Here is a 22259-nt window from a genome sequence, read left to right as displayed (position 1 = left end):
CCACGTCGTTGCAAATGGCAAGATTTCATTTCTTTTGATGGCTGCATAATATTCCATTGTGTATATATACACCACTTCTTCTTTATCCATTCATCTGTTGATGGACATCTAGGTTCTTTCCATAGTTTGGCTATTGCAGACATTGCTGCTATAAACATTCGGGTACACGTGCCCCTTCGGATCACTATGTTTGTATCTTTAGGGTAAATACCCAGTAGTGCAATTGCTGGGTCATAGGGCAGTTCTATTTTCAACATTTTTAGGAACCTCCATGCTGTTTTCCAGAGTGGTTGCACCAGCTTGCATTCCCACCAACAGTGAAGGAGGGTTCCCCTTTCTCCGCATCCTCGCCAGCATCTGTCATTTCCTGACTTGTTAATTTTAGCCATTCTGACTGGTGTGAGGTGATATCTCATTGTGGCTTTGGTTTGTATTTCCCTGATGCCGAGTGATGTGGAGCACTTTTTCATGTGTCTGTTGGCCATCTGGTGTCTTCTTTGCAGAAATATCTGTTCATGTCTTCTGCCCATTTCTTGATTGGATTGTTTGTTCTTTGGGTGTTGAGTTTGCTAAGTTCCTTATAGATTTTGGACACTAGCCCTTTATCTGATATGTCATTTGCAAATATCTTCTCCCATTCTGTCAGTTGTCTTTTGGTTTTGTTAACTGTTTCCTTTGCTGTGTAAAAGCTTGTGATCTTGATGGAATCCCAATAGTTCATTTTGCCCTTGCTTCCCTTGCCTTTGGCGATGTTCCTAGGAAGATGTTGCTGTGGCTGAGGTCGAAGAGGTTGCTGCCTGTGTTCTCCTCAAGGATTTTGATGGATTCCTTTCTCACATTGAGGTCCTTCATCCATTTTGAGTCTACATTCATGTGTGGTTTAGGAAATGGTCCAGTGTCATTTTTCTGCATGTGGCTGTCCAATTTAACCAGCACCATTTATTGAAGAGGCTGTCTTTTTTCCATTGGAGATTCTTTCCCGTTTCGTCGGAGATTAGTTGACCATAGAGTTGAGGGTCTATTTCTGGGCTCTCTATTCTGTTCCATTGATCTATGTGTCTGTTTTTGTGCCAGTACCATACTGTCTTGGTGATGACAGCTTTGTAATAGAGCTTGGAGTCCGGAATTGTGATGCCACCCACTTTGGCTTTCTTTTTCAATATTCCTTTGGCTATTTGAGGTCTTTTCTGGTTCCATATAAATTTTAGGATTATTTGTTCCATTTCTTTGAAAAAAATGGATGGTATTTTGATAGGGATTGCATTAAATATGTAGATTTCTTTAGGTAGCATAGACATTTTCACAATATTTATTCTTCCAATCCAGGAGCATGGAACATTTTTCTATTTCTTTGTGTCTTCCTCAATTTCTTTCATGAGTACTTTATAGTTTTCTGCATATAGATTCTTAGTCTCTTTGGTTAGGTTTATTCCTAGGTATCTTATAGTTTTGGGTGCAACTGTAAATGGGATTGACTCCTTAATTTCTCTTTCTTCTGTCTTGTTGTTGGTGTACAGAAATGCAACTGATTTCTGTGCATTGATTTTATATCCTGACACTTTACTGAATTCCTGTACAAGTTCTAGCAGTTTTGGAGTGGAGTCTTTTGGGTTTTCCACATATAGTATCATATTATCTGCGAAGAGTGATAGTTTGACTTCTTCTTCGCCGATTTCAATGCCTTTAATTTCCTTTTGTTGTCTGATTGCTGAGGCTAGGACTTCTAGTACTATGTTGAATATCAGTGGTGATAGTGGACATCCCTGCTGTGTTCCTGACCTTAACGGAAAAGCTTTCAGTTTTTCTCCATTGAGAATGATATTTGCGGTGGATTTTTCATAGATGGCTTTGATAATATTGAGGTGTGTGCCCTCTATCCCTACACTTTGAAGAGTTTTGATCAGGAAGGGATGCTGTACTTTGTCAAATGCTTTTTCAGCATCTATTGAGAGTATCATATCGTTCTTGTTCTCTCTTTTATTAATGTGTTGTATCACATTGATTGATTTGCAGATGTTGAACCAACCTTGCAGCCCTGGAATAAATCCCACTTGGTCGTGGTGAATAATCCTTTTAATGTACTGTTGAATCCTATTGGCTAGTATTTTGGTGAGAATTTTTGCATCTGTGTTCATCAAGGATATTGGTCTGTAGTTCTCTTTTTTGGTGGGATCCTTGTCTGGTTTTGTGATCAAGGTGATGCTGGCCTCATAAAATGAGTTTGGCAGTTTTCCTTCCATTTCTATTTTTTGGAACAGTTTCAGGAGAATAGGAATTAGTTCTTCTTTAAATGTTTGATAGAATTCCCCTGGGAAGTCGTCTGGCCCTGGGCTTTTGTTTGTTTGGAGATTTTTGATGACTGTTTCAATCTCCTTACTGGTTATGGGCCTGTTCAGGTTTTCTACTTCTTCCTGGTTCAGTTGTGATAGTTTATATGTCTCTAGGAATGCATCCATTTCTTCCAGATTGTCCAATTTGTTGGCGTAGAGTTGCTCATAGTATGTTCTTATAATTGTCTGTATTCCTTTGGTGTTGATTGTGATCTCTCCTCTTTCATTCATGATTTTATTTATTTGGGTCCTTTCTCTTTTCTTTTTGATAAGTCTGCCAGAGCTTTATCAATCTTATTTATTCTTTCAAAGAACCAGCTCCTAGTTTCATTGATTTTTTCTACTTTTTTTTTTTTTTTTTGGTTTCTATTTCATTGATTTCTGCTCTGATCTTTATGATTTCTCTTCTCCTGCTGGGTTTAGGGTTTCTTTTTTGTTCTTTCTCCAGCTCCTTTACGTGTAGGGTTAGGTTGTGTACTTGAGACCTTTCTCGTTTCTTGAGAAAGGCTTGTACCACTATATATTTTCCTCTCAGGACTGCCTTTGCTGTGTCCCACAGATTTTGAACTGTTGTGTTTTCATTATCATTTGTTTCCATGAATTTTTTCAATTCTTCTTTAATTTCCTGGTTGACCCATTCATTCTTTAGAAGGATGTTGTTTAGTCTCCATGTATTTGGATTCTTTCCAGCTTTCCTCTTGTGATTGAGTTCTAGCTTCAGAGCGTTGTGGTCTGAAAATATGCAGGGAATGATCCTAATCTTTTGATACTGGTTGAGACCTGATTTGTGACCCAGGATGTGATCTATTCTGGAGAAGGTTCCATGTTCACTAGAGAAAAATGTGTATTCTGTTGCTTTGGGATGAAATGTTCTGAATATATCTGTGATGTCCATCTGGTCCAGTGTGTCATTTAAGGCCTTTATTTCCTTGTTGATCTTTTGCTTGGATGATCTGTCCATTTCAGTGAGGGGAGTGTTCAAGTCCCCTACTATTATTGTATTATTGTTGATGTGTTTCTTTGATTTTGTTATTAATTGGTTTATATAGTTGGCTGCTCCCACGTTAGGGGCATAGATATTTAAAATTGTTAGATCTTCTTGTTGGACAGACCCTTTGAGTATGATATAGTGTCCTTCCTCATCTCTTATTATAGTCTTTGGCTTAAAGTCTAATTGATCTGATATAAGGATTGCCACCCCAACTTTCTTCTGATGCCCATTAGCATGGTAAATTGTTTTCCACTCCCTCACTTTAAATCTGGAGGTGTCTTCACGTCTAAAATGAGTTTCTTGTAGGCAACATATTGATGGGTTTTGGTTTTTTATCCATTCTGATACCCTGTGTGTTTTGATTGGGGCATTTAGCCCATTAACATTCAGGGTAACTATTCAGAGATATGAATTTAGTGCCATTGTATTGCCTGTAAGGTGACTGTTACTGTATATTGTCTCTGTACCTTTCTGATCTACTACTTTTAGGCTCTCTTTTTGCTTAGAGGACCCCTTTCAATATTTCCTGTAGAGCTGGTTTGGTGTTTGCAAATTCTTTCAGTTTTTGTTTGTCCTGGAAGCTTTTTCTCTCTCCTTCTATTTTCAATGATAACCTAGCTGGATAGAGTATTCTTGGCTGCATGGATTTTCTCATTTAGTGCTCTGAATATATCATGCCAGCTCTTTCTGGCCTGCCAGGTCTCTGTGGATATCTGTGCCAATCTAATATTTTTACCATTGTGTGTTACAGACTTCTTTTCCCGGGCTGCTTTCAGGATTTTCTCTTTGTTGCTAAGACTTATAAATTTTACTATTAGGTGATGGGGTGTGGACCTATTCTTGTTGATTTTGAGGGTGGTTCTCTGCATCTCCTGGATTTTGATGCTTGTTCCCTTTGCCACATTAGGGAAATTATCTCCAATAATTCTCTCCAATAGACCTTCTGCTCCCCTCTCTCTTTCTTCTTCTTCTGGAATCCCAATTATTCTAATGTTGTTTCATCTTATGGTGTCACTTATCTCTCGAATTCTCCCCTCGTGGTCCAGTAACTGTTTGTCCCTCTTTTGCTTGGCTTCTTTATTCTCTGTCCTTTGGTCTTCTATATCACTAATTCTTTCTTCTGCCTCATTTATCCTAGCAGTGAGAGCCTCCATTTTTTATTGCACCTCATTAATAGCTTTTTTGATTTCAACTTGCTTAGATTTTAGTTCTTTAATTTCTCCAGAAAGGGCTTTTATATCTCCAGGGAGGGTTTCTCTAATATCTTCCATGCCTTTTTCGAGCCTGGCTAGAACGTTCAGAATCATCATTCTGAACTCTTGATCTGACATCTTACCAATGTCTATGTTGATTATGTCCCTAGCCTTCAGTACTGCCTCTTGTTCTTTTGTTTGTGGTGAATTTTTCCACCTTGTCATTTTGTCCAGATAAGAGGATATGAAGGATCAAATAAGATACTAAAAGGGTGGCAAAGACCCCAGAAAACTGCACTGTAACCAAATGAGAAGAGACCCCAAATTGATGGGGGGGGGGGGTGGGAAGGGGATAAAAAGAGGTTCCAAAAAAAAAAAAAGAAAAAATTTAAAAAAGAAAACAAATAAAGAAAAAATATAAAAAAGAAAGAAAAAATTTATAGTTTAGATAAAGTAGTCAAAAAAACGTTAAAAAAGAAAAGGGTAAAAGTTTTAAAAAATTTAGCAGAAGAAGAAAAAGGAAAGAAAAAAAATTGAAAAAAAAATTGAATTAACCACAAGACTAAAGAATCATGGGGAGAAAGCCATGAGTTCCATGCTTTGCTTTCTCCTCCTCTGGAATTCCGCTGCTGTCTTAGGTATTGAACCTGCTTTCCTTGATAGATGAACTTCGTCCTGGCTGGATATTTTGTTGATCTTCTGGGGGAGGGGCCTGTTGTAGTGACTCTCAAGTGTCTTTGCCCGAGGTGGAATTGCACCTCCCTTACCAGGGGCCGGACTAAGTAATCCGCTCGGGTTCGCTTTTGGGAGCTTCTGTTCCCTGAACGCTTTCCATAGAGTTCAGGAGGATGGGAATGAAAATAGCGGCCCCTAGTCTCCGGCCTGGAGGAGCCGAGACCCGGGGCCCCACTCCTCAGTGTGCTCCCAGAGGACAGCACCCAATCACTCCCGTATCCCCAGCCTCCAGCCGCACTCCGAGCTCACCCAGCCCGCGACCAGTTCAAGGTAACCCCGAGCTGAGAGTTCACTCCTCCGCTCTGTCTCTGTAGCCGGCTTCTCCGTTCTAACACCTGCGAGCTCTGCGACACTCCGACACCCCCGATCCTTCTGTGACCCTGCGGGACCTGGGGCCATACTGACCCCGCATGGGCTTCACCCCGGTTCAGCCTCTGGAGCAATGTCCCTCAGTGGAACAGACTTTTAAAAGTCCTGATTTTGTGCTCCGTTGCTCCGCCGCTTGCCGGGAGCCGGGCCCTCCCCCCGCGGTCTATCTTCCCGTCGTTTTGGATTCACTTCTCCGCCAGTCCTACCTTTCAGAAAGTGGTTGATTTTCTGTTTCTAGAATTGCTGTTCTTCTTCTCTTCAATCTCCCATTGGATTTGTAGGTGTTTGCAATGTTTAGATAAGCTATCGAGCTGATCTCCTGCTACCTGATGTAGTCTCAGCCTGCTACTTCTCCCCCATCTTGACTCCTCCTCTTTAGTGCATTTTTAAAAGTGTTGGCCCATGGTAGGTTTTCAGTAAGTATTTGTTAAGTGGTTGAATAAATGAACAGAATAGTTACATTGTTTCCACTGAGGGGTATGCCAGGTTTATTTACTCAGTCCTCTGTTAAATGGGTATTTGAGTTGTTTCTGGGTTTTCAGGATTTCATAGAGGATATATCGACAAGCACCCTAGGTTACTCTAGTGGAGATTGTGGCCTCCTCCTTTACATCCACTTCTTCTCCTCTTGGTGACTAGTCTTAAAACTACTCAGTTAACCAATCACATACCATGTAGGCCAAGATTCTTGCAGAATGAAAAGCGCACCCCTTGTTCTGATGCTATGCCATGTCACTTCCTTGTAAATTAATTAGCATAATCCCATTTGATTATTGGCTCAGGGTTGTGCATATGACCAGATTCAGACAAGACATACAATATGATGATGTTTGCTGGGGCTATCTGGGAAAGAAGGTTTCTAGATCTGGTGGGAGCAACTTTGTTTATCTCTTTCCCTGGATACAGACAAGAGAGATTAGGGCCCTGAGGGCTTTTTGATCACAAGGCTTTATCCCTAGGATAAAGTGACAGAAATGACAGTAAATGAGAGTAATGCACAGGGCAGAGCCAGGAGTAAATTGGGTCCTTGACATTTTTGCATTGCTGAATCACAGCATTCCTGAAGCTTTCCTCATTTCCAAACTTCCATCAGTGCAAGACCTAAGGAGCTGGATGTTCTATTCCTTGCAACCAAATGACTTCTAAATGCTACACTCCCATGTATACTTTGTTTTGTTTTAACATGCATGTTTTAATAGGAGAGAGTTCTAGAAGTGAAGTTGCTGGGTCAAAGAGTGCACAAATTTACAGTTTACTATAAATATACAAATTACAAAGCGTTCGATTTTAAAAAGACAAGAGACAGAAAGTGACAAGAGAAGCTGAAAAGGGACTATAGAATGGTATCAAGAAGTAGGATTTTTTTTTTTCCGTACTTCTCTTCAGGCCGGCCCTGATCTCTCACCTTTTATCTATCTCACTTAGCCTGCCAGGTCTCTGAATCTGCCCTCGACTTGGGCAGAGGTGGGGACGGGTATATTGATGGTGATGATGGAGTGGAATAGAAAGCATTTCAGAGGAAACAGGAGAATCGTTCAGCTCATTGTTTCTGCACAGAAGCCTGAGGTGTTTAGCTAAGGTAGATCTATAGCTACCTATTGTAACAAAGAGGAGTTATGTATGAAATTAATTTAGGCTCTAAGCAAACATAAGAGCAATTCAATGAGAACTATGGAAATAAGACAGGACAGCTTAGTTATGATCAAATAGTTAGGAGACTTTAATGCAAAGAAAAGGAATTTGGGTTCTATCCTGGTGGCACTGAACAGGCAATATTAAGGGCTCAGGACTGCTCCCTATGAACGTGCCATCCAGAGTTACAGAAGAATACAAATTTGGTGATGCGGTGTGTACCTTCCCATACTTTCCTCTTCCAAGATACCCAGTATGGACTGCATGACTATGTCCCCCCACCAAATGTATGTGCTCAAACCCTAATCCACAGTGGGATGGTACTAGGGGGCAGGGCCTTTGCAAGGTTTAGATGAGGTCGTAAAGGTGGAGCCCCTGGGATGGGATTAGTGTCCTTCTAAGGAGAGACTAGAGTCCTCTCTCTGCCCTGTGAGGACCCACTGAGAAGGCCACCATCTACACACTAGAAGTGAACCCCCACTATTTTAATGGCACCTTGATCTTGGATTTCCCAGCCTCCAGAACCATGAGAAATTAGTTTGTGGTTTAAGCCACCTCATCTATGGCATTTTTGTTATAACAGTCTAAACTGACTAAGATCCCTCCTTCACCTTATTAAGGAGGTTTGGGAACATTACTCCCTTTCAAACCTCCTCCACCTGCTCCAGGGTTTCCATGTTCAGATCCCATGATATCTTTTTCCTGGATCCATACTGCATATACACAGGAATCCTGTGCTACGACTTGTACTCTAAGCCAAAATGTAGCCAAATCTTCTAGGAACTTGGTATCTGTTTCCTGCAAATACATGCATTTGCACTTCCTTTTTCTTAGAGTTCAAAATACTACATTATTTGGCCTGTGATTTGGGACGCTGGTGGTGGACAAGGGCCACAGATTGCCTGCACACATCATGGCTATTATAGCAATAAAACCCCATAGGGAAAACAAGAAAGACCTTAGAGAATTGGAACACATAGGTCAGTAAAACCTAGGAGAATGCAGGAAATCAATAATCTATAAAAATTTCTCCACCCGGTGGTTTCCCTCATCTAGCCTCGCTGAGTGTCAGATAGATTAGAGCGCAAAAGAAGACTGTGGTGTCATAGCAATGGCAATGCATCAGGAATCAGAACAACTAGACCTAGTCTCCGCCTGACTATGAGTTTGCAGAAGGACTTTGAGCAGTTGAATTTCACTTTCTGCACCTTGGTGTCATCCTCTGTTGAAAAATGTGATGGTAACAGTGACCTCTAGCTTATCCATGCTTATACCCTCGACAGACCACACAGAGCCTAGCAGATAGTAGGTGATCACTAAATTCATTCTGAGCAGGCATAATGAATCACGCCATAACCTCTCCAATTCATTCCTTGTGTAATTGTTCAATTCCATGTCCACCCTCTTACTCATCAGAGAGTTTAGAGAGGAAGTTCATAAATACAAAGCAAGGACAGTTCTGGGACACATGTGATGTGGGATGTGCATTTTTATTTTAGATACTGTTTCAGGCATCGTTGGAAGTGAAGTTGTTCAACAGAATGGTGCATAGAGCAGTACACATGCTTACATGCTTAGTTGGTATCAATGGTCTCCTGAATCCAGCTCAAGTAGTTGCAGACCTTGGTGTAGACACCAGGTTTGCCTTTTTGAGCACAGCCAATACCCCAGGAGACAATGCCCTGGAGCTCTCCGTTGCAGACCACAGGACCACCAGAGTCACCCTGGGCAAGAAGGAAGAGGCAGTAAGAACTCCCAACTATGCCAAAATGGGAAAAAGGCAAAATGCTATTTCTCTATTACCCTGGGTCTGTTTTCCCAGGTTGCTAATTCTCTAGGAAGCACCTTCCCTTCCCTTGGAAATCCAGTTCTCAATCTCTGACTGCATGCCTCTCCTTCCTTTCTCCTCCCTCCTCCTAGTTCTGCTCTTTTCTTAGTGGCAGGCATGCAGGACCAAGAAGAAGTGAGGACTGATGAATGCAACACTGCCCAGCTACCCCTGCCTTTTTCCAGAAAGTTTCCTTCTATAATATTTCTTCTCAGCAGGGCACCTAGATGTCCTGTTTGTACATCATCTTCTGTGTATCTTTTTAGTCTTGACCTTAGCCATTAATGTCTCAAAAAGAAAATTAATCTCTGATCCCAAATCTGTCCAAGGTCCCTTATAATCCATCCCTAACACAGCTTTTCAATCTGTGTTTTGGGAAAGGAAACCTTGTGGAATGGCATGATGTTTGACTGGAAGGAATACAAAGAAACTCACCTGGCAAGCATCCTTTCCACCCTGCATGTAGCCCAGACAGATCATGTTGCTGGTGATCCTACCAGGGAAGGCAACGTGGCAAGTGCTGTCAGAGAGGATGGGAGCTTGAAGACATTGCAGGTCATCAGGAAAATTTTCTGATGGGCACAAGAGCAAAAATGGAAAAAAGTATTTCCCACGGGATTCCTGGAAATTTTGTTTCAATCTCCCCCCGCCCCCCCACCACCATCGTTACTCTCTCAGATTGCCAGTATCTTCTATTTTGAAAGAACAATTGTTATATGAAATGACTTCCAAACAGTTTTAATCAACAAGTTGTTCTCTCTGATATTAGCATCAGTGACTACAGATCTCAAATCTAGAGACACTTTCTCAATCAGGTCTCTGCTTTAGGCTGTACCAAATCTCTGTTCTGCTTACCTCCTCAGTTTCTACTTCTTTGCAAATCACTAATCACACTTCAATTGAATATCTGCCATCTTTATCATAGCTCATTTTTGTTGTGTTTTCAGCAAAGGCATCTTCCTAAGATTCCATATATCTACAAATGATCCTCTGGGAAACTTGCCTTGAGTGACAATTTAGACTAACTGAACCTCTACATGTCCTTCACTTCTAGGATTTCCAGACTTGGTGCTTTTATTCCAGGTGACACTTACCCCCAATACTCCAGGTATTCCCCCAGCCAGAGATGAGGCACTGGGTATCAGCATCCGCACAGGATTTTGGCAGAGAGATAGTAGACACACGAGAGCTGAGGCTGGCAGGTGAGCTCAGTTTAATCAGCATGATGTCATTATCAAAGTTTTGATCATTGTATCTAGGGTGGCGGATGACCTTGGCTGAATTGATGAATTGCTCATCACCCTCAACAACTGCGATGTTGTGTTCTCCCAGATGCACCTGGATTTGGCTGGATGAAAGGACATAAAATTCCTTAAGGACAACTTGAGCTTTTCCCCTTTCCCAGTTCACTGCAGTCATGAACATCAGCATGAACGCCATACCCTGCAAGCATTTCCACACATAGAAAATTGTGCATTAAGGTAGCTCTACCCGACATGGTGCAGGTGACGGTAACTATTACACGGGTGTCCCTACCACTACAAACTCACAGGCACACCATCTTGTTAGAGAGTTAGATATGTTTAGTTCCCATGACTAAGTGATGCCAATAATATGATGGCAGGTGAAACAGGAACTTGGTGGTGAGTACTCAGCACCTGCTACTCCTCCTCTGGTTGAGATTACGTATTATTCTGGGAAGATGCACCAGGAATCAGAGACATGACAGCAATTTAAGGGGGCAGAATGAACTGTGTTTATTTTCAACATTGTACTGGAGGCTTCATGTGAATTATTACCTCCATATGCATTTTTATCCCCCTGGTTGAGCTGTAATGATTAAGAGTATTTATGGATTCATGCTCTTAAGCTAGTTCTAAGTATTCTTCATCACTCTCTAGTTGCCCCCACCCCATGTCTTTGGTAACATCATTTGGAAGGGCATCAGGGAGCTCTAAGTTTACCTTTCCATGTAAAATTCCCTCCATGCATCATTCAGTGCCTGGGAGGAACGATTAGCCTCCTAGATCTGAATGCCTGACCCTCAAGCATAACTGTGTAGTTTTCCCTGAGTGTTCTTTGGCATTGCTCGGGCATGAGTTGATCTGAGAGAACAGGGATGTGAGGATTGGTTACTTACGGCCTGTAGCAGTGAGCTGCGGACACCACCCACTGGGAATTGATAAGGGCGCCACCACAGTAGACATAGCCCAAGTTCAGGAACACCTGGTAGGGAACAGAATTCTTCTGACAGGTGTATCCCCCAACGATCTTGTCATCATCATCAATGGGGAAAGCAACTGACAAGGAAAAGTGGAAACTTTTAAAATCAGTTAAACAGATCAGATCCATCTTGTAGTTTCCACTTACCACTACGTTTTTGCAGATTAGCCAGAAAAGAGAAGATGTTTTCCTGTCACACATAATCAGGAAATGGTGATAGCATAATTGTTACATGATATTTTTTAAAAATCTCATTATTCTATTTTTAAAACATACCAAACTTATACTATTATAAGTATCTAATTTTTAAATTTATGCTTTAAATTTGATAAACATACTGTTTTTTAATGTATATACTATACCCTCACACACAAAAAAACACACCTGGATCAGAGACTCTTTATGTAATAAATGCCCTGAACATTACTATCTAAGGGTATGAAGAATACTTTTCAAACAAAACTTTGCTCAGCAGTCATGCAAATAGATTCAATAAAGTTTGCAGTAACCATGCTTAAGTTTATTTATGATAGTTGGTATAGGGTCGATAACCCCATGACATAACAGAAAGGAAGCTTTGAGAAGCCCCCTAAGAATGTTCCAGCCTAGAAGGAATTGGAAGTTTTGCACTTCCCCCAGTTTCTCTTTTGGTTCTTGCCTCAAATTTCCATGACATAATTTAACAGAACGTGATATGGTTTCCTTTCCAACATTTCCCCTTATCTCCATTTTCTTTCCAACATTTTAAAGTTTATTCAGCATTCTAAAGTCTGCCCACTGAATTGTTAAGATTTGTATGGCTCCCAAAGTCAGTGATTGTATTATACATACCCTATTGTTCAAGTATTTTAAAGTAATTTGGGGAAAGATATTTCCACATGTATAGACTAATGTATTGAATTTATTCTCATCCAATTCAGGAAAGTTTCATTGTAAGATTTGTATAAAATTTGGTAGTATGAAAAAAGCCAGAAATAGACATTTTTCTTTATTCTGATAATTAAATGATATGCTATTTTTCACCAGAGAGATTTCGTTAGCAAGAATGTTGTAAAACCCAGCCCCTAGCTTTTATTCATGAGAGATGAAGTACCTTCACTTGTCAAGATCCCTGTGAAGATGTCTGTTGGTGTAGAGGAGACGCTGGCTTTGACCTTCATAGCCTCTTCAGTGAGCCCAAGACTAGTCACTAGTCCCAATTTTATCTCCCAATGATTAACTTCAAATGCTTAGAAAGGTCAAAACAACATTTCCTTAATGTGGAAATACCTTTTCCGTTTCTCTCTTTCTCCATAGATTTTACCTTGAAGTTCAAGGCTTCTGTCTCTTTTCTGTCTCTTTATACTTTCTGCACTAAGTACTCTTGCTCACTACCATCTTTCCCCCACAAGGGAGATTTAATTATGTATAAACTTTTGTAGAACTGTAGTCCCTCCCCTTATGCTGGTTTTGGTTATCCTTCGTTAACCAGAGTCAGGAAGCAGATGATCCATTTTCTGATGTATCTTCTGAAGGTCATTACTAACCTAACACTACATCACAATTCCTGCGTCATTTACCCCACTTCATCTGGACAGGTAGGCATTTTATCATCTCACATCATCAAGATTAAGACGAGTACTAATGATGTACTGCATGGTCACTAACATAACACGATAATTTAAAAAAAGGTGAGTACAGTACAATAAGATATTTTGAGAGAGACAGAAAAACATTGTCACATATCTTTTATTATAATACATTGTTATAATTGTTCTAAACTATTATTAGTTTTGTCATTAATCCCTTACAGTGCCCAGTTTGTAAATTAGCTTTTAACATTGGGTATGTATAAGTGGTGAAAAAAATGTAGTATATATAGAGTTCAGTACTATCTGTGGCTTAAGGCTTCTACCGGGAGTGGATGTAGGTACCACAGAAAATAAGGGACTACTATACACTGTCATTTCAGTATTTTAAGCTTCTTGAGTACAGAGTTTCTATTCCACATTCATTGTTGTCTTTCAGAGTACAAACTGCAAACAAAAATATCAGGGACACACACAGAATCATTTATCATTATAGACTCACCAGCAGCTCCCAGCAGGGCAAGGAAGATGAAGGTCTTCATGGCTGCTCCCTAGAACTGGACTGGGGAGTGTGATGAACGTCTCTCATCCACAGCTATTTATACCTCCAGGTCTGACATCGACACCCATGGCCATGGGTGCCAGAAAACTGATTTTATTGGAAACTCACTGATCCAAGTTTAGAATTGAATTCTGTGAAAAACTGAAGATAATTCAGTATCAGATTTAAACATTAACTTTTACCTACTTTTCCAGAAGGTTATGGGAATGGAAGTAATAAACCCACCTGGTATGATTTATTCCCCATTACAGAGAAGTAAGTTAGAGTAAGTTCATAGAAGGGGACTATGAGTGTCCTGTATCCCAGACAAAATTCTTAGGTATTTGGTTGTCTCAATTGTGAACTTTTTTTTAAAATTAATTTATTTATTTTCAGCGTAACAGTACTCATTGTTTTTGCACCACACCCAGTGCTCCATGCAATACTTGCCCTCTCTATTGTGAACTTTTATCTTGAGGACCAACTTGAACACTATTCCCTCAATGTTTAATTAATATTGGCTCTTTCACAATTATATAATTTTTCTGTGGTATCTCTGGTCTTGGATAACCATGTTAACTTTTCATTATTAATAGGGACACCTTGTTTCCTTGAGAAAAAAAAATTGTTCTGAATTGAAGCTATGATCAGTCTAGACAGAAGAATGAAAGAATAACTTACATTTATTAGAACTTATTGTATATTTTACATATATAAAACATTGCACATATTAATTTAGTAATTCTCATTACGACCCTAGAAGGTACCTATTACTATCCACACTTTACATGTGGGAAAACTGAGGCACACAAAATTGCAAGGACTTGACCAAAACCACATAGCAAGTATACAGTGGGGTCAGGATTCCAACCCAGGAAATCTAGCTTCAGAATCTCTTTTTAGCTGCTGTACAGCACTTCTTCATTAAGTTTGCCACATTCATCTGGACAGCATGATAATGCAGAAATCTTGGCTAACAATAAGAGAATTCAAATTTATGGAATGCTTCTTATGTGTCAGGCACTGTGAATGGGATTTATATCCATCAATTCATTCGATCCTTACCAACTGCTTCATAAGTGTTCTAATTTTTACCATTTTATAGATGGGGAGGTGGAAGCTTAGAGAAATTACATGTTTTGCTCAAAGTTTTATACACTTTAGTGATCAACACAACATTCAAACTCAAGCAGCTTCATTTCTGAGGTCGTGGCCTTCAGTGTGATGCCATAAACATACTTAAGGAGAACAGTCAGAACTTGACCAAATTAAAGGATGCCTCTAGTGAGCAGATAGAATTCTTAGAAAAATCTAAGAAATGTGTTCCTGGAGCAGGAGTCGTCATAATTAATGAGGCATGGCGGAAACTTCCAGAATAAGTGAATCTCAGGAAGAACTAACTTCTAGCTGCATATAACCAGATTCCCCACCTATACATCATAATTACCTACCAGGATGTTACGTCTGTTTTAGCAAATCCTCCCTCCTGAGCAGTTTGTTTCCTTTACATCTGAAATGCTGCTGATAAAAAGATGACTAACTAGAAGCCAGGATTGCCATTTGGGACCAGGTAATTCTGTGTTGTGGGGAACGGCCCTGCACTCTATAGGATATTTGTCAGCATCTCTTGCCTTAGTTACAAGTACCACTAGCCCCTCCTCCCAGTTGTGATAACCAAAATATCTCCAGACACTGGTAAATGTTCCCTCGGGGTCAAAATCATCCCCAGTTGGGAACAAATGATCTAAGGAGGAAATTGGGCGAAGCAACTCCTAAGACCATAGCCATGGGAATGTTCCTCAAATGTTAGGACAAGGTAGGCTCTCATTAACTACTAAATGATTGGCACATAAGGCAGGCAGTCGCCCCTTTCTGATCCCAAATATCTCAGAAATCCTGATGTATATGCTGATATTTTTCCTCCACTCTCTGTGACATGGCCTTCCTTTGTTGTCCCATCCTCCCTCTGTGACTGTGCCCCCTCAGACATCACTTGCCAACTCCCTGCTTCTATATTTTTTAATTTAATTTAATTTTTTCATTGTTCCAAGACTCATTGTTTGTGCACCACACCCACTGCTCCATGCAGTATGTGCCCTCCTTAATATCCACCACCAAACTCACCCAACCCTCACCCTCCTCCCCTCCAAAACCCTCAGTTTGTTTCTCAGAGTCCACAGTCTCTCATGGTTTGTCTCCCCTCAAATTTCTCCCAACTCACTTCTCCTCTCTAACTTCCAATATCTTCTGTGTTATTCTTTATGCTCCACAAGTAAGTGAAACCATATGATAATTGACTCTCTATGCTTGACTTATTTCACTCGGCATAAACTCTTCCAGTTCCATCCATGTTGATACAAAGGTTGGAGATTCATCTTTTCTGATGGAGGCATAATATTCCATTGTATATATGGACACTATCTTCTTTATCCATTCATCTGTTGAAGGGCATCTTGGTTCTTTCCACAGTTTGGTGACTGCAGCAATTGCTGCTATGAACATTGGGGTACAGATGGCCCTTCTTTTCACTACATCTGTATCTTTGGGGTAAATATCCAGAAGTGCAATTGCAAGGTCATAGGGTAGCTCTATTTTTAATTTCTCAAGGAATCGCCACACTGTTTTCCAAAGTGGCTGCACTAACTTGAATTCCCACCAACAGTGTAAGAGGGTTCCCCTTTCTCCAAATCCTCTCCAACACATGTTGTTTACTGTCTTGTTAATTTGGGCATTCTAACTGGCATAAGGTCGTATCTCAATGAGGTTTTGATTTGAATCTCCCTGATGGCTAGTGATGATGAACATTTATTTATCTGTCTGTTAGCCACTTGTATGTCTTCTTTGGAGAAGTGTCTGTTCATGTCTTCTGCCCATTTTTTGACGTGATTATCTGTTTTTTGTGTATTGAGTTTGAGAAGTTCTTTATAGATCTTGGATATCAGCACTTTGTCTGTAATGTCATTTGTGAATATCTTCTCCCATTCCGTGGGTTGCCTCTTTGTTTTGTTGACTGTTTCCTTTGCTGTGCAGAAGCATTTGGTCTTGATGAAGTCCCAAAAGTTCATTTTCACTTTTTTTCCTTTGCCTTTGGAGACATGTCTTGAAAGAAGTTGCTGTGGCCAGTGTCAAAGAGGTTACTGCCTATGCTCTCCTCTAGGATTTTTTTTTTAAAGATTTTATTTATTTATTTATTTGACAGCGAGAGAGAGAGATCACAAGTAGGCAGAAAGGCAGGCAGATTGAGAGAGAGAGGGAAGCAGGCTCCCCACCAAGCAGAGAGTCTGATGTGGGACTCGATCCCAGGACCCTGAGATCATGACCTGAGCTGAAGGCAGCGGCTTAACCCACTGAGCCACCCAGGTGCCCTCCTCTAGGATTTTGATACCTGGGAATAAACCTAACCAAAGAAGTAAAGGATCTGTACTCAAGGAACTACAGAACACTCATGAAGGAAACTGAAGAAGACACAAAAAGATGGGAAAGCATCCAATGCTCATGGACTGAAAGAATAAACATTGTTAAAATATCTATACTGCCTAGAGCAATCTATAATTTCAATGCCATCCCGATCAAAATTCCACGGCATTTTAAAAAGAGCTGAAACAAACAAGCCTAAAATTTGTATGGAACCAGAAGAGAGCCTGAATTGCTAAGGAAATGTTGAAAAAGAAAAACAAAACTGGGGGCATCATGTTGTCTGATTTCAAGCTTTACTACAGAGCTGTGATCACCAAGACAGCATGGTACTGGCACAAAAACAGACATATAGACCAGTGGAACAGAGTAGAGAGCCCAGCTATGGACCCCCAACTCTATGGTCAAATAATCTTTGAAAAAAATATCCAGTGGAAACGAGACAGTCTCTTCAGTAAATGGTGCTGGGAAAATTGGACAGCTATATGTAGAAGAATTAAACTCGACCATTCTCTTCCACCATACACAAAGATAAACTTGAAATGGATAAAAGACCTCAATGTGAGGCAGGGATCTATTTTAAACTTATTAAGGAATCTCCACACTGTTTTCCAAAGTGGCTGCACCAACTTGCATTCCCACCAACAGTGTAAGAGGGTTCCCCTTTCTCACATCCTTTCCAGCACACGTTGTTTCCTGTCTTGCTAATTTTGGCCATTCTAACTGGTGTCAGGTGGTATCTCAATGTGGTTTTAATTTGAATCTCCCTAATGGCTAGTGATGATGAACATTTTTTCATGTGTCTGATAGCCATTTGTATGTCTTCATTGGAGAAGTGTCTGTTCATATCTTCTGCCCATTTTTTGATATGATTATGTTTTTTTGGGTGTTGAGTCTGAGGAGTTCTTTATAGATCCTGGTTATCAGCCTTTTGTCTGTAATGTCATTTGTGAATAACTTCTCCCATTCCGTGGGTTGCAGCTTTGTTTTGTTGACTGTTTCCATTGCTGTGAAGAAGCTTTTGATCTTGATGAAGTCCCAAAAGTTCATTTTTGCTTTTGTTTCCTATATCTTTGGAGACATATCCTGGAAGAAGTTGCTGTAGTCAATGTGAAAGAGTTTACCACATATGTTTTTCTCTAGGATTTTGATTCTAAAGTGTCCCTCTGACATTCTTAGAGACTCACCAAACATTCAGATATGAAATAAATTTAATAAATCATCCCTTGCTCCCCATTTTCATGATGAGGAAGCTGTGGTCCTCATAGAAGTTTTTGGCAAAGTCAGGACTCAGACTGAATCTCTGGATTTCCTCTGACATGTTGAACTTCATCTGAGCCCTGTGCTCCCAGAAACACTGATTGTTAAAAATCCTCAGAATTTTGGGTTCGGGGAAATGGCTAACCACAAAGAACTATCCTTCCACACAGGAGTTACTAGAGACTTTGCCACTCTTTCCTCTGACTCCCATAAAACTCAGGATGACTCCCTTGTTTACCTGTGACAAAATTAAACACAGACGTTTTCCCCCTTTTACTTGTACCTGCTGAAGTGACCAGAACTGACCCTCCCAACTCCCTGTTCAACTCCCTGTTCTTTGTCTCATGAGTGATTAGCTAAGCTTAGAATTCCTTTTTCCCATGAAACTGGTTAAACACAGAGAAAACACTTTTTGTTCAGCTGACTGAGAAGTCCTCTGACTGCAAAACAATTGTTTTAGTCAACTACATATCTCCCCACCTGTAACATGTTTATTTCTCCCTATAGAAGTCTTAAGGCAAAACCATCCTGCTGAGACACTCTGATCTTTGGATCTGTGGTGTTCTTACTGCAATAGTCTGAAAAAAATCAATCTTCTTACTGTTCAGTTTTTGTCTTTGACATTTATGACTCTTCAGTGCACTACACTCTTGTTTTACGTTAGCCTTATATGAGAACTTCTTAACTAAACCCCCTCTACAAAAATATGAAACAAATAGTGGGTTCTGTCAGGGATATTGGTGTATAATTTTCGTGTAATCTCCTCCCTTCTCTGGGCTTGGTATCAGGCTCACATTGGCTTCTTACAATGAGTGTGGAAGTGTTCCCTCATCTTCAACTTTTTGGAAGAGTCTGAGAAGGATGGGTATTAATTTCTCTTTAAATGTTCACTAGAATTTGCCAGTGAGAATATCTGGTCCTGTGATTTTCTGTAGTGGGATGTTTTTGATTACTGAGTCAATCTCTACTCCTCACTGATCTGTTCAGATTTTCTAATTATAAAGTGCTTATGACAGTGAATTCTATGGGAAATAGGAAATGCTACATAAATGCTTATTAAATGAGATGACTGTGACAGTATCTCCATTTTATCCAGGCTTCTGGGGATGCCTTTATTCCCCAATGTCCAGATATTTTTGTGAAGTCCTATATAGTGGTGAAGAGCATGGACTCTGGGGTCTAGCTTCTAGGATTTGATTCCTGGCAGCAAGAATTACTAGCTATCTTACATTGGAAAAATAGTTGACCCCCTAAACTTCATGTAAGGAGGAATATTAATGCCTATTTCATAGGATAGTTGTGAGGCTTGAATATTACTTGAAAGTATGTAAGAAAGGTGGGACATGTTGAAAAAACTTTATAAGTACTGGTTGTGATGCTATTGATGATGATTGTATTTTTCACCTCTGCAACAAGGAAGAATGAATCCTGAATACTAAGAAGGAATAAACCTCCACATATCTCTGGTTCACAGAATTGTGCATTTTGGCTCAGCCCTATCCTGGGGCATGCTGCTCCTAAAGTCAGCAATTCGAGGCTATTGAGCACCATGGGGACATCTGGAGCACCAGATGTCTGAAGCCTAATAATACAGCTCTCCACCGAAATAAATTACTCTGCCCTCTCTTTGTAACTGTGTTTCACTTGTAACACACGGTGATGAATGTGAAACTCTGAACAGATGTGGGAGGCTGAGGGTGGAGCCGGTCCATAATCCCAGCCTGCCCTGCACTGCACTCATTCTCAGCTGGCTTCCTTCTCAGACATGAATGTGGGTGATGGGACTTTTGTAAGGTGGTAAGGGCTACAACTAAGTTTTTTTTTTTTTTTTTTGTAGTAAACAGCCTGGGAATTTTACTAAAAATGAACGATACATCTATTCTGCAAAATGTATTACATTTATTTATTTATTTATTACTGTTCCAAGATTCATTGTTTATGCACCACACCCAGTGCTCCATGCAGCGCATGCCCTCCTTAATACCCACCACCAGGCTCACCCATCCCCCAAACCCCTCTCCCCTCTAAAACCCTCAGTTTGTTTCTCAGAGTTCACAATCTCTCACGGTTCATGTAAATCTATTACATGTTTATCGAGAAAAATATAGGGAAAAAAATAGCAGAAATATGAAACAACAATAAAAACTCACTCATTATAACTCCACTTAGCATTGTCCACTATTAGCATGATCAGCATTGCAGTACTTCTGGCTCTGTCCATTCTCTATAATTTTCACTCCACCAAAAAAAAAAAAAAATAGTTAATAACTTTTTTTAAGAGCAAGGATTTAAGGCTATCAGCAATATTGAGAGGAGGGTACAGAGATTTCCCATATACCCCATGGCCTCACCAGTGCATACCCTGTCCCATTTCCAACATCCCCACCAGAATGGTCCACTTACTACAAAGGATGAGCCTACACTGACACATTATTACCCCTCAAAGTCCATAGTTTACCACAGTGTTCACTCTTCTTGCTGTTGTATAGTCTATGGGTTTGAACAGATGTATAATGAATGACATGTATGTTAGAGTAGCATACAAAGCATTTTCACTGCCCTAAAAGTCCTCTGGGCTCTGCCTGTTTATGCCTTGCCTGACTTCTGACCCTTGGAAACTACTATTCTTTTTATTGACATCATGATTGTGCCTTTTCCACAATGTCTTATTGTTAGAATCATACAATATGTAGCTCTTTCAGTTTGCTTCTGTCCCTTAGTGATATGTACTTAAGTTTCCTCCATGTCTTTTTGTTGCTTCATAGCTCATTTCTTTTTAGCACTGAATCATATTGCATTGGCTGGATGTCCCACAGTTTATTTATCAATACGTCTAATGGAAGAACATCTTGGTTGCTTCCAAGTTTTGCCAATTACAAATAAATTTTCTATAAACATCCATATGTAGCTTTGTGTGTAGAGACAAGATTTTTTTTTAAGATTCTATTTATTTATTTGACAGACAGAGATCACAAGTAGGCAGAGAGGCAGGCAGAGAGAGAGAAAAGGAAGCAGGCTCCCCGCTGAGCAGAGAGCCCGATGCGGGGCTTGATCCCAGGACCCTGAGACCATGACCTGAGCTGAAGGCAGAGGCTCTAACCCACTGAGCCACCCAGGCGCCCCAAGACAAGATTTTATCTCGATTGTTGGATCGTATGATAAGACTATGGTTCAGCAGAGTCCATAGCCGAGATGGGGTACAGATAAACAATGATTAGACTGAGCTACTCAGAATACATGACTATCTCCAAGATTAAGTAAAGACTGTTGTACTTCTCTCCATTAAATGAGACAGAACTTCTGAATTGACTTTTAAAGTACAACTAAAATAATACTAAATTAGTAAGTAAGTATTATTATTTTAAAGGTCTTTGAGTGTTTTATTTCAATACCAAAATCATGTGCCATAAAAATTGAATGATGAGAATAGTTGACATTAAATAATGAATTAAATATGGTTTTTAGGGTAAAAGAAGCTTCTATTCATCTTGTTAAACCAACTTTCCTCAGATGAATTCATTATGAGCATATGCTGAAATTTTTTGGTTGTTAGTGGAAAAACTAACAGGTGGATTATGGTGTATACCAATATGAAGTAAAATTCCACATCTATCTCTGATATCTATCCTATGTGAGAAAAAGATGTTTACACAAGGAGCTAGGCTTCTATGTGCAGATATTGCTTTATTTTACATTGCTGTGAAAGGCCATAACCATGAGGCTGACAGTTAAGAGCCATCTTAGAGTTTTCAGAACAAGTAGTAAGTAAAGTAAACTTATCTGTTACTATGATTAGACATAGCAAGACAAACCACTTTTTTTTCTTTTTTTTAAAATTTCTTTTCAGTGTAACAGAATTCATTGTTTTTGCATCATCCTCAGTGCTCCATGCAATACATGCCCTCCTTCTTACCCACCACCTGGTTCCCCCAACCTCCCACCCCCTGCCCCTTCAAAACCCTCAGGTTGTTTTTCAGAGTCCATAGTCTCTCATGGTTCATCTCCCCTTCCAATTTCCCTCAACTCACTGACTTTAGGTAGTTGTTCCCAATCTCAGATTGTTACATCTTTATATATTTCCTTATTTTTGCCCCAAAGATACCATGTCTTCCTGGATCTTATTGAATTATGAATTAGGTATTTATTTGTAGTAAATATATATTGTTGAGAGATAC

The 22259-nt window shown here is 40.0% G+C and overlaps 1 protein-coding gene and 1 gene segment (V, D, J or C); one reads left to right on the top strand and one right to left on the bottom strand.

Annotated features, from left to right (window-relative positions):
- LOC123951612 overlaps positions 1-22259 on the top strand; it is a 366823-nt gene that overhangs the window by 42970 nt on the left and 301594 nt on the right.
- Positions 8780-13426, bottom strand: LOC123951624 (cationic trypsin-like). Its single transcript, XM_046020412.1, has 5 exons — positions 13372-13426; positions 11219-11378; positions 10173-10426; positions 9514-9650; positions 8780-8974 (listed from the first exon to the last, which is right to left on the bottom strand). The coding sequence occupies exons 1-5, from the start codon at positions 13409-13411 to the stop codon at positions 8825-8827; spliced, it is 741 nt and encodes a 246-aa protein (XP_045876368.1). The 5' UTR covers positions 13412-13426; the 3' UTR covers positions 8780-8824.

Source organism: Meles meles, chromosome 10, assembly GCF_922984935.1.
Source record: "Meles meles chromosome 10, mMelMel3.1 paternal haplotype, whole genome shotgun sequence".
In the NCBI taxonomy this organism is placed as follows: domain Eukaryota; kingdom Metazoa; phylum Chordata; class Mammalia; order Carnivora; family Mustelidae; genus Meles; species Meles meles.
Note: the sequence above shows the minus strand (reverse complement) of the source record. Positions and strands in the feature narration are given on the sequence as shown.